Genomic DNA, 12,272 nt, shown 5'->3' with positions numbered 1-12,272 from the left:
CCACATTGCATTTAATAGTGTGATTCAGATTCTTCTCACATCAAACTTACAATTGCTATATATCATGAGTGTTTGGTGTTATTTTCAATTAACCCAAACTATTATTATTTAACTTCTACATTCCAAGAGTCTAAAACATTACACTTGCCATTTTGGGTAGCTAGCCATCTAAATTTTAGGCAATTCTATCCTATTGGTGGGTGATCTCTTAAGAAGCAATTGGGAACTATTATTAAAAATAATAGCACCTACCATGTTTTAGGCTTCCCTGATGGTTCAGTGGTAAAGAATCTGCCCGCAATGTGGGATACCTGGGTTTGATTCCTGGGTCAGGAGGATCCCCTGGAGAATGGGATGACTATCCATGCAGCATTTTTGCCTGGAGAATTCCATGAACAGAGGAGCCTTTGGGGGTTGCAAAGAGTTGAACAAGACTGAGTGACTAACACATGCACACCAGATTTTAGACTTTACAACTGGATTTTCCATGCAGACACACACACACACACACACATCACCACCCTCACTAATTAATCTTTCAAGACATTTATAAATATAAATATTTATTCATTTATAGATCAGAATTTTTTTTTGAAAATTTTATAATCACTTATCTAGGCAGTGATAACTAGAATTACAGACTAAGAACACAGAGAAATAATAGAAATCTTTTATCACATCACTTTTCTGGCCAAATAGCAATACACATAGTATTAAATTTCTGGTCAAACATAAAAGATAAAAAAGTCATAGTGTTTTAAATGAAGGGAAAGTCATTTACAAGCTGAATTGGAATCATGCTAAATCACTCTCAGACTACTTTTCATTCTACACACATAGCCCATCATCTACTTAGATCCTCTACTTAAAATTTTTAAGAGATTAAAGCTGCATTTAAGATAATGTCAAAACCTCTTTCTGGGTCTCACCAGGATCCACCTCATCTGACCTTCTTTCTCCACACAGCTTCACCTAACTCTCCCCTCCTTCTTGCTTACTGGGCTGCAGCTATGCAGGAATCCTTTAGGTACTTTAGACACCAGCTCTTCATTGCCTCGGGGCATCTTCCCAGGCTGTTGTCCTCTCGTCTTGTCTGCTTGCTTGAGCAGTGTCTTCTCATCCTTTAGATCACAGTTTAAACACCACTTTTCTAAAGGAAACTTCCTTGAGTAGTCTAACTAAAACAGAGCCTCCTTCACACCCTGTCAGTCTCTCCCAGCACACCTGGTTACCTTCACAGCACTTAGTGTGAGTTGTATGTGCCAGTGTGTTTACTTGTCTGTTGCCTGTCTCAGTATAGGGAAGGGTGTTCACTGTTGAGTTCTGAACACACAGGATTGGTGACTATATTCAATAATTCTTTTGAAACAATTTTCTTTTTCTCAAAACTAAGAGTATAAGTGATCTGAAGCTTTATGCTCTGGTGTTTTCTGAACATCTCTATTCCAATGTATTTTTGGTTTTGTCTGTCATATTTTTGTGCACAGTTAAGTGATTCAAACTGAAGAAATAATAACTTACAATTCAAAATTGAGGATCTGCTCTGACACATATTTTAAAGGTATATTGGTTCTGAGTTGGGGCCCAGGCTTCTGCATTTTTAATAAGATTTTCAAGTGATTCTGATTCACAGCAGAGTTTGAGGAGGCCTGCTTGAGTGTGAACATGTCCTGTTATGTGTCTACCTGTATCTGCTAAATTTCATCAGATCTAACCCTTTGTTTAATCCATGCTTGAAATCCTTACATCCTTAGGAACTTTCTGACCTGGATATTTAATGAATACGTAATACCGTTATTATTCAAACTCTTTTATCTCTTGTTCTGCTCTAGATGAGGTTTTATTCTTTTAAGCTACTGCAATGCTGACATCTGGGTTTATAATTTAATTAGGAATAAGGAATCTAAGGTAGAATTTACACAGTTATCTATTCTGAAGAGTTTGAGAGTCATCAGATAACTGGACATATAATGTTTGTAGTAATTGTTTTAAAATAAAGCTAATCATAAGAAGAAAGCAAATTTTAAAATTATTATTAGTTTTTAACCTGCAAATATAAATTTTGGTTATGAACAAATGTTAGTTTCCAAATCTGTGACTTTGTTTTCTTATTCTGTTGGCTTATTGCTTTCAATTGCTAATGTATTGAAAAACATATGACCTTATTATTGCTCTTAAGAGATACATTTTACATGCATGCACAGTAAGGAGTTTTGAGATATTATAGCCCATTAATAATAAGCAACCTACAATCCCATTCACTTATCTTTCACTAGTTTCACTTTTCACATTTTATGTCATGGGCATATACAGAAAAATGTACAGTATTTTATAGTTAAAGCAAATGTACTATATTAAGATTATATTGTGCCAGGTACATCTTCCAATCATATTTATCAATGTATAGATCCCTTCTTCTACAAATAGTCAGTGTGGTACTAGTAAAAAATATTTGTGACATTTCAGGCACTTGTTGGTACTTAAATATACATCAAAATACAAATTTATAAATATTTTATTTAGATTCCATTTTACCATCCTTATTTAGGTGTAAAATGAACACAATGCTTTATTTGATAATCTTTCAGAAATTCTCTTATTTGGGGATGAGTGTGGAAGTATTTTGTTAAAAATGCATGTTTTACACACAAAGTATATTCCATGTACTCTTGGGGGTAGGGGGGAAGAATCCCTACCAAGTTGGCAGGATTTGAGTAAGGGAGATAGTGAAGTGTAAAGTGCAAGGCGCTCAGTCTTGTCTGACTCTGCGACCCTATGGACAGTAGCCTGCCAGGCTCCTTTGCCCATGGGATTCTGCAGGCAAGAATATGGAGTGGGTTGCCATTTCCTTATCCAGGGGAACTTCCCAACTCAGGGATCAAACCTCCGTCTCCTGCATTGCAGGCAGATTCTTTACTGTCTGAGCCACCAGGGAAGCCCAAGGAGGTAGTAGTATTCATAAAACAAGCAAAAGTTTAGCTGTTCTATTTCTGACCTGAGATCCTTTGAAGATAACCTCTCAAAACCCTCTTTCAATTAAGATTGAAAATGTCAAGTTTACTGATAGCATTGCCCATTTTAAGAAACAGTAGTAATCTTGATTCAGATTCATCAGCCATTAATAATATTCATGTTTTGCCTGAGGTTAGTATCACTCTTTTAATATGGAGGAAAAATAAAGAACGTAATTTCTTATCTCACATTTGCTTTAGGGAAGTAAGGATCTTCCCCAACCACCTCCCTTTATGTTGCTCTAACATTTTCCAGAGGTGAGATCATTTAGAAAGTTCAGTGGAGTGAAATTAATTTTTAAAATAACAATACATTTTTCATCTAAACACATTAAATTCTATTCAACCTTAACCATATCTGAGAGTTCCATCAGCTACTCCATTAGTAGTTTAAACAGCCTACAATATTGAACAATAAACTATATTGATATAAGTGAAATAGCTTTTATCTCCCTTCCATGCTTTAATTCACACGTTGATGGGCTTTTGATGTTCCTAGATATCCGTGGAATCCAGGAGTTTCTGGACAAAGTGTCTCAGCAGGGGATGGATGTTGCACTTCAGAAGGTGGAAAACAACATCAATAAGATGATCACCACACTCTTTGACACCATGAGAATAGAGGAATTGAATCGCTATCGAGACACTCTTAGGCGAGCGATCCTTGTTATGAATCCTGCCACAGCCAAATCCTTCATAACTGAGGTAAGTAAAAATTGTCATGGACTGGGAATAGGGTGTAAAAATTAAATGTTTCAGAATAGATCCCACAGAGGAGATGAAAATTAAGAGCAGTGTGAGGGAATTAACTACACCACTCTCATTAGCACTAATTGAGGTAGCACAGTGAATTCCTTGTTCATCACATTTACCCCGTACTGTCCAGTTAATTGCTAAGAATGCTTTGTATTTATATGTATTTAGGCGCCTATCCAGGATGACTTTAAGAATTCTTATGGGGATTTAGAAGTGCTGCTCACCTGAATGGATTTCACAAATTGTCTAATATTGATACTTAAATTTTTTATGCAAGTTAAAATTTTACTTCTGAGAAAAGATTTACTTGAGTTAAAGCCATTCTTGCCTAAACATGATTCCTACTATGAAAACATACAGCAGGTTCTTCTCCTCTATATTCAGAACTCTGTAGCAAGACAAATAATTGAAACTGTCTGAAACTCTGCAAAGTGATGACCATTGAGCATTTTATGGTGCTGGATCATCAAAATTTGAATTGTATCTGTACCTTTGGCTAGAAGCTCTGAAACTTTGTAAAAATACAGTTGAGAATATTTGATCTCTATATTCTAAAATCTTTGATATTCCCTTAAAAATGATTATTGTCAAGTAATTTTTGTGATCACATTTTTAACTATATATAGTGCTGATATTAGTCATGATGTTACATACTTTCACATGGATTTTATTATTAGTTTTAAAATTTGGGGCGACTTTATTTCACTAATACAGTTTTCTTCACTTCTCCAATGTGTTTTCTTTAGCTCCCAAAATACTGATGTAAAGCCTCCAAATTAAGAATGTGTTAGAAGTTCTTTGACACTCTATAATATAATTGGTATCAGAGAACTTGAAGCAGAATATAAATCACTAAGAAGAATAAAACTTGGGAAATATCTATAATACATTTTTTATTTTAATAGAAAACTTTGTTATTCAGTTTAATCAAATATAGAACTTTGACCTTTCTAGGTCTAGCAAGTAACTCGGAGAGTCTCACTGAAGCACTAAATGTTTCCCCAATAGAAAGAGTATTTCCATTTTACAAGAGTTTGTTCTTTCCTTCAAGAAACACAAAATCTGCTAGAAGGCTGAAGGCAAATATATAAGGGCATATAATATAAATTGGAATCTTAAAATTATAATAAATAAGGTTGAAGTATCTATGGTCACTTTTGGTTGGGAAGATCAGAGAAGGCTTCATTGAGAGGGCATGTTTGAACCAGACTCAGTGGCATAAGTACTAATTCACAAAAGAGAAATTGTAGCCAATACACAGGTACAAGACCATGTCAGTCACATTCTGGTGGAGTGATGCCCACAAATTACTTAATAGTTTTGAGCTCCCATTTTGTCATCAGTAAAATGGAAATATTATTGATTTCAACTTATTATATTTGTAATGTAGATTAATGAGATATAATAAGCCTTAAAGGAGTGATTGGACAGCTGGCACCTAGCAGATGCTTAAGAAATGGTAACTTCTAGATCATATTTTGATAGGTGTACATATGTATCTAGTAGTATGTAGTACCTACCTGACACTTAGCAGGTGCTTTGGCCCCCTGTTCTTAACTCTGAAGTTTGACACTTGTAATAATCTGCTGCTTCCATCTTTTTTCTCAAATACATAAATCTATGTTTGTGATTTTCCTGAGAGATATATCTCCCTTCCTCTACCCAAACACCATTTTTCCCCACTCATTTTGTCCTTTACAACTGATTTTATGTATAGTCTCTGTATATCTATAATCTCTAAACTATGGGCTGGGTTTAAGGTCTCAAGCCTTTATACTCTTCTCTGATCTATGTAGTGGTCCCTGCTTCTCCATTAGCTGTTCTCAAACACTTTGTACCTTGATTCTGCTCTCTCATGAGTTCCAGAAACATTTCCCACTTAGAGAATAGACTGACGCCTTAAGTCCTAGACACAGCTCATTCAAAAGGCAAGTAGCACCGAATTTAAAAGTCAAGTAGCATCAGAGGTCTGGAGACGCACAGAATGGTTACTGACTTAGAGGATTACTTATTTAGTGGAGGAGGCAAGCATGTAACTAAATAATAAAATGTGAAAGAAAAATACTATTATAGTGATGGGTAAGTGTTGCTCTGGAATTCGATAGGAGAACTCACTAAGTCTGCAGGGAGTTTAGCTGGGGTCAGGAGATGTTTCACAGAGAATTTGCTTTACCAGAGTGGTGCGAAATGAATAAGAATGTATTAGGCAGACAGTGATAGGCAAATGAAACTTCATTCTGTGTGTTTGTGTATTTGTGTGTGTGTGTACAGTCGTGTGTGTGAGAGAGAAAGAGGTGGGCGGGGAGATGGACAGAATTTTAAAAAGGACATACAGTTGAGGGTTTTATAATGAAAAGCAAGAATCCTTTGGTCTACCTATTTCTCCATCCAGTTATACTTTTCAGAAATAATTACTTTTTTTAGACAAAACAATAATTCGTTCAGGTTTTTCTGTAAGATCTTTACAAAAAATATAGCATCTTTAAATAGAAACATGTGTGTGTGAGTGCTCAGTCACTTCAGTCTGTCCAACCCTCTGTGACCCTACAGATTGTAGCCTGCCAGAATCCTCTGTCCATGGAATTCTCCAGGCAAGAATAATAGAGTGGATTGCCATGCTCTCCTCGAGGGGACCCTCCCCACTCAGGGATCAAACTGGGTCTCCTGCATTCCAGGCAGATTCTTTACCACTGAGGCACTGGGAAAGCCCCAACTAAAAGCATTTATAAAACCAAAAAGGTTTGCAAAACCCAAATCCTGCATATCATCTAGTAGCAATGGGTCAATATTTACTAATTCAGTGTTCACAGAAATTTATAAAACATAACATACTCCCATACTTCTCAGTTCCCCACTTCACTTCTGCCTGCCAATTGGCTTGGCATTTCCAGGCATCAGAATTGCTAGGACTTGGCAGGATAGACGTCTGTTCAGTTGCTGCCCCTATGATGATGTCAAATCCTGGCTTCTCCCACCATGCTTCAGCAGATGTCACTACTTCGTCTGCTTTTCTTTTTTTAGTTGTTGTTGTTCAGTAGTTAAGTCATGTCCAACTCTTTGCAACCCTATGAACTACAATCTGCCACCCTTCCCTGTCCTTCAGTATCTCCAGGAGTTTGCTCAAACTCATGTCCATTGATTCAGTGATGCCATCCAACAATTTCATCCTCTGTTGCCCTCTTATCCTTTTACCCTCCATCTTTTTCAGCATCAGGGTCTTTTCCAGTGAATCCGCTCTTCACATCAGGTGGCCGAAGTATTGGAGCTTCAGCTTCAACATATGTCCTACCAATGAGTATTCTGTGTTGATTTCCTTTAGGATTGACTAGTTTAATCTCCTTGCTGTCTAAGGGACTCACAAGAGTCTTCACCAGCACCACAATTTGAAAGCATCAATTCTTCAGTGCTAAGCCTTCTTTATCGTCCAACACTCACATCCATACGTGACTACTGGAAAACCATAGCTTTGACTATATGAACCTTTGCCAGTGAAGTAATGTCTCTGTTTTTTAATACACTGTTTAGGTTGTCATAGCTTTTCTTCCAAGGAGCAAGCGTTTTTAGTTTCATGGCTGCAGTCACTGTCCACAGTGATTTTGGAGCCCCCCAAAATAAAGTCTGTCACTGTTTCCATTGTTTCCCCATCTATTTGCCGTGAAGTAATGGGACCGGACGCCATGATCTTAGTTTTTTGAATGTTGAGTTTTAAACCAACTTTTTCACTCTTTCTCTTTCACCCTCATCAAAAGGTTTTTTTATTTTCTCTTTGCTTTCTGCTATTTCAGTAATTTATTTTAAAAAACACTTTTCAGATGGTTTCTGTCCCTTTTTCTCATGGTTATTTGTTTATATATCTATTCAATCCCTTATATTTTATTGGGGTTTTGGAAGATATCCCAATTAACTTTCTTCAGTTATAAATTCCAGAATGTTCCTTCAGAGTTTTGAAGATTATCAGAAGATACTTTAAAGAGCTGTTGTTATAGTTGATAGCATTTCTTAAACGTTTTAGATCTATAAAGTACAACATGTAACATTTTGCCCAAATTCCAAATTTACAGTTGAGAAAATTAAAGACCTCCTTATATGTAATCTGTTCTATTCTCCAACTTTCTCCAGCCACGTTCAACATCTTTGCAAATAGTGCTGATATTGGATGCTAGGAGACTTGCAGAGCTGGAAACTGGTAAAGTAACTTGTCAGCAGGTCAAAGGGGTACATGACTCTCAGGTCCTATGAGATATAGAAATGACTTACAATGGATTACATGATGGAGAGAAAGGCAAATGAAGCTATAAAGGAACTGGTGCATTGGAATAATGGGAAAGAGAGAGGATCTAAATGTTATGATGAGGTCAAAGAAACAGGTTCAGTAAACACTGAAGAGAGGGAGAAGAGAAAGTAAGAAATTCTGGTCAAAGAGAGGGAATAGCAGAATTCCCAGCTTCCTATATTTTATAAGTTGGCATGGAAATTTGTTAAAATTGTCAAGGAAAATATCAACTTAAAAGTCAAAAGAATAAGTTTTAAAAAAGAAATTGCTCACTTAGCATTGTCATTTAATTCCTACAGGAGAAAATGGGCATATCAATTCTGTTTGCATTTTTTTTTTTCTGTCCCTGGAGCAATTATATGGCTTTGAGTTAATTATGCTCCCTCTGAAGTCTTAGAAATTTAATATATTACATGTCTACAATTAGTGCTCCACCTCTCATTCAAGATTTCAAAGCTTGAATAAAAATACTGCAGTTATGTGCTGCTGAGTAAATCAACCTGCTGTGATATTGATGGAAAATTGTTATCACAATGTTCCTGTAACTGTCCTTGAAATGAATATGGGGAAACAAGAGTGCTCACATGGTTTGATTTAAATATAGATTAGGATGATATTTTGAAACAACAGTATTTTTTATATAGGAAAAATGTTACTATGGATGTTATGTAATTTAAACCTTTTCCAGAAAAGGATACATATATCAGAACTTTTGGATCTTAACTTTTAGTTTTCAGGTTTGAGAAGAAAATTCAATTCTTTGAAAATGAGAAGTTCTGTTACTTAAATGGTAATGAATATCATTGTCTATTTGCATTTTTTCCCCAAATTTTCAGAAGAGCCCCAGTTACATAAAATCTGTTTATTCTGCAATAATAAAAGGGAATTATCTTTTACTCCTTAATCACACTTTATGAAATAGTTTTCATTCTGTTGTATTATATCCCAGATAACTTTGATCATGTCAAACAACAAAAAAGCAAAGTTACTTTTTCAAATATATAAGCAGCTTGCCAGAAATAAGCCTTTATGATGGTTTAGAAAACAAGTTGTCTTAGGAATATTGAAAGGTTCCTAGTCACCAAAGGAGTACCCTGAATATTCAAATTGCTATGATAGTTATCTAGTAGCTAGTCAAACAACCCAATTTTTACCAAGAAAAAGAAATTATTTGGAGGTATTATGCAATGTCCATTTTTTTAAGACAAGGCTAATGTAATTATATTAGACAAAGAAACGACTATAATTTTTCCCCAAATATTTTCCTTACATGAAAGTCTCTATAATAATACAGTGTTCATAGATGATTGATATGCATTTTTGAAGTACACTTTTTATTTAACTTTAATGTACATAATTATAGTACATATAACTATGAAATACAACTTAACAAATATCCATGCATCCAGCACCCAAATCAAGAAATAACAAAACTAGCATTCCCAGAGTCCCCTCCTGGGCACCACTCGGTTATAACCTTTTGAAAGTATAACCATTATATTGACTTAAAACACAATAAACTAGTTATGATTTATATTAAACTGTATATGCATAGAAATATACTATGTATGTCTTTTGTCTGTTTTCTTTTGCTCAACATTATGTTTATAAGGTTAATCCATGTTGAAATAGGTAGGAAAACTTTATTCATTTTATTGCTCTGAAGTATTTCATTATATGAATATGCCACAGTCTATTTAACTTTTACTGATGATTTTTTTTTTCAAGTTTTGCTCATTACAATTAGTCAATCTATTCATGTTTTCTTTATTTGTGTGTATTTTTGTTGGGAATGAAATCTCTAGCTCAAGAAGTATGCATAAATTATGTCACTTATTAATGCTAGCTGATACAGCCAGTTTTCCAAACATTTACACCAATTTGGACTTCTACTGGGAGCAGACAGAAGTATTTTAATTTTCTGCTTCCTCACCAACACTTGTTATTTTCCTTTTCTTCATTTTATTTATAGTGGTGGATATGTACTAGATTCATCTTTTATTTTTAATTTGCCTTTTCCTGATGGATGAATCATTATATATTTATTGACTTTTTAATATCTTGTTTTATGAACTGCTTATTCAAGTCATTTTATTTTCCACCCATGATTATTAGGATCTTTATATATATTAGGGATGAAAGTCCATTGCCAAATATATTTTAAATCCTTTCTCCTATCAACTGTCTTTCCATTCTATATATGGTAAATTTTGATGAATAGAACATCTTATTTCTAATGCAGTCCCTTATTAATTTGCTTTCTTTATAGTTAGTGTTTTTTGTCTTTTTTTTTTAAAGAAAGCTTTCTATTCCAAGATCATGAAGACATATTCTCATTTTTTTTCTAGAAATTTTGTTTTATCATTTACATTCACATCTGAAGTTAATTTCAAATTGTTTTTCATGGTAGGTGGTGGAGAAACACTTATTTTTCATATGTTGTATGTTATTCATTTCAACACAGGATCAATGTACCTGAATGGAAAATAATGTTAGAGTGAATAAAAAGGGAAGTTAATTAGTGTATTTGAAGTATAGGGCCATTATTCCTATACCACATCTTGTGTCTATCTTTTTTTCTCTCTTAACATGAAGCATATGACTTACGTAGATAATGAAAGGCTATATTGATGATTTTATTGCAATAAATATCTTTATGATTCTATAATAACAAAAGTTAATGGTGCTGGTTTCTATAATAAAAGTTGTAACTCTTTTCATGGGCTCAGTAGGCATGCATCAAGTAGCAGCTAATGGCCGGTCACTCAAAAATACAACTGCTCTATCTGGATATGATTTTTACAATGGCATAGAATTCTAAGAGAAGAAAAATATTTAACTGGCATAAAAAAAAATCCACCAAACCATCCAACAAAAACTGCTTCATTCCTTAGTCTTTTATTATAGTTATCAATTATTATTAAATTGTTCTCAAATCCGAGTTTTTACTTTAGCTCAGTATTATGTTGAACTGAAAGGCAGTTCTGTTACTAGCCAACCCACAGCTTTGGACTTTCTCAAATGAGAAAATATCAAATTGATTTTACTTCCACTTGACCAAAATCATGCATGACAGATCTTACTTGTGTTAACGAGGCCTGAAACTTCTTTAGTATTTGCTTTTCTGGTTGGAGTTCTATTTAACTCTCAGAAGTTCTCTCTGAAGATGGGAATTAGGTTCCAATGAGTCCAAATTTCCAAATAAGATGGATCCAATTCACCTCTTTCCTGTCACCACTGACTTGGGTATTGATCTTGATAGACAGTTTGCTACCGATTCCTCCTAATAATCTGAAGGTCGTTTAACAATTTTGGCAAAATCTAATTTGCTAGTTTTTATTTTTTAATTTTTTTTTTAATTTTATTTTATTTTTAAACTTTACATAATTGTATTAGTTTTGCCAAATATCAAAATGAATCCACCACAGGTATACATGTGTTCCCCATCCTTAACCCTCCTCCCTCCTCCCTCCCCATACCATCCCTCTGGGTCGTCCCAGTGCACTAGCCCCAAGCATCCAGTATCGTGCATCGAACCTGGACTGGCATCTCGTTTCATACATGATATTATACATGTTTCAATGCTATTCTCCCAAATCTTCCCACCCTCTCCCTCTCCCTTAGAGTCCATAAGACTGTTCTATACATCAGTGTCTCTTTTGCTGTCTTGTACACAGGGTTATTGTTACCATCTTTCTAAATTCCATATATATGCGTTAGTATACTGTATTGGTGTTTTTCCTTCTGGCTTACTTCACTCTGTATAATAGGCTCCAGTTTCATCCACCTCATTAGAACTGATTCAAATGTATTCTTTTTAATGGCTGAGTAATACTCCATTGTGTATATGTACCACTGCTTTCTTATCCATTCATCTGCTGATGGACATCTAGATTGCTTCCATGTCCTGGCTATTATAAACAGTGCTGCGATGAACATTGGGGTACACGTGTCTCTTTCCCTTCTGGTTTCCTCAGTGTGTATGCGCAGCAGTGGGATGTTTTTATTTTCTATAACTTTCTGATGAGTTCAACATTTCCATTCTATTCTTTTTATTTAAATGAAGTTAAAGAAATAAAATACCTGAACATAAATGAAAGCTGTACTTATTTGAAATATGAAATCACAATTGCTTCAGCTTTTAAGACAAAGGAATTCAAATCCTTCTCTAATTCAGTATTCATTTATTCATTCATTCAGACAATATGTTGAAAGCTTTTCTGTGTAAAATA

The 12,272-nt window shown here is 34.7% G+C and overlaps 1 protein-coding gene across 1 annotated transcript in view; it reads left to right on the top strand.

The window, feature by feature from the left end:
- GRID2 (glutamate ionotropic receptor delta type subunit 2) overlaps positions 1 to 12,272 on the top strand; it is a 1,602,175-nt gene that overhangs the window by 861,205 nt on the left and 728,698 nt on the right. The window contains exon 4 of the mRNA XM_061419669.1: positions 3,511 to 3,716. Within this exon, the coding sequence (XP_061275653.1) occupies positions 3,511 to 3,716 (206 nt within the window). The remainder of the gene's footprint in view (positions 1 to 3,510; positions 3,717 to 12,272) is intronic.

This window comes from Bos javanicus, chromosome 6 (genome assembly GCF_032452875.1).
Source record: "Bos javanicus breed banteng chromosome 6, ARS-OSU_banteng_1.0, whole genome shotgun sequence".
In the NCBI taxonomy this organism is placed as follows: Eukaryota; Metazoa; Chordata; class Mammalia; order Artiodactyla; family Bovidae; genus Bos; species Bos javanicus.
The sequence above is the reverse complement of the archived record's forward strand: the minus strand, read 5'-3'. Positions and strand labels throughout refer to the sequence as shown.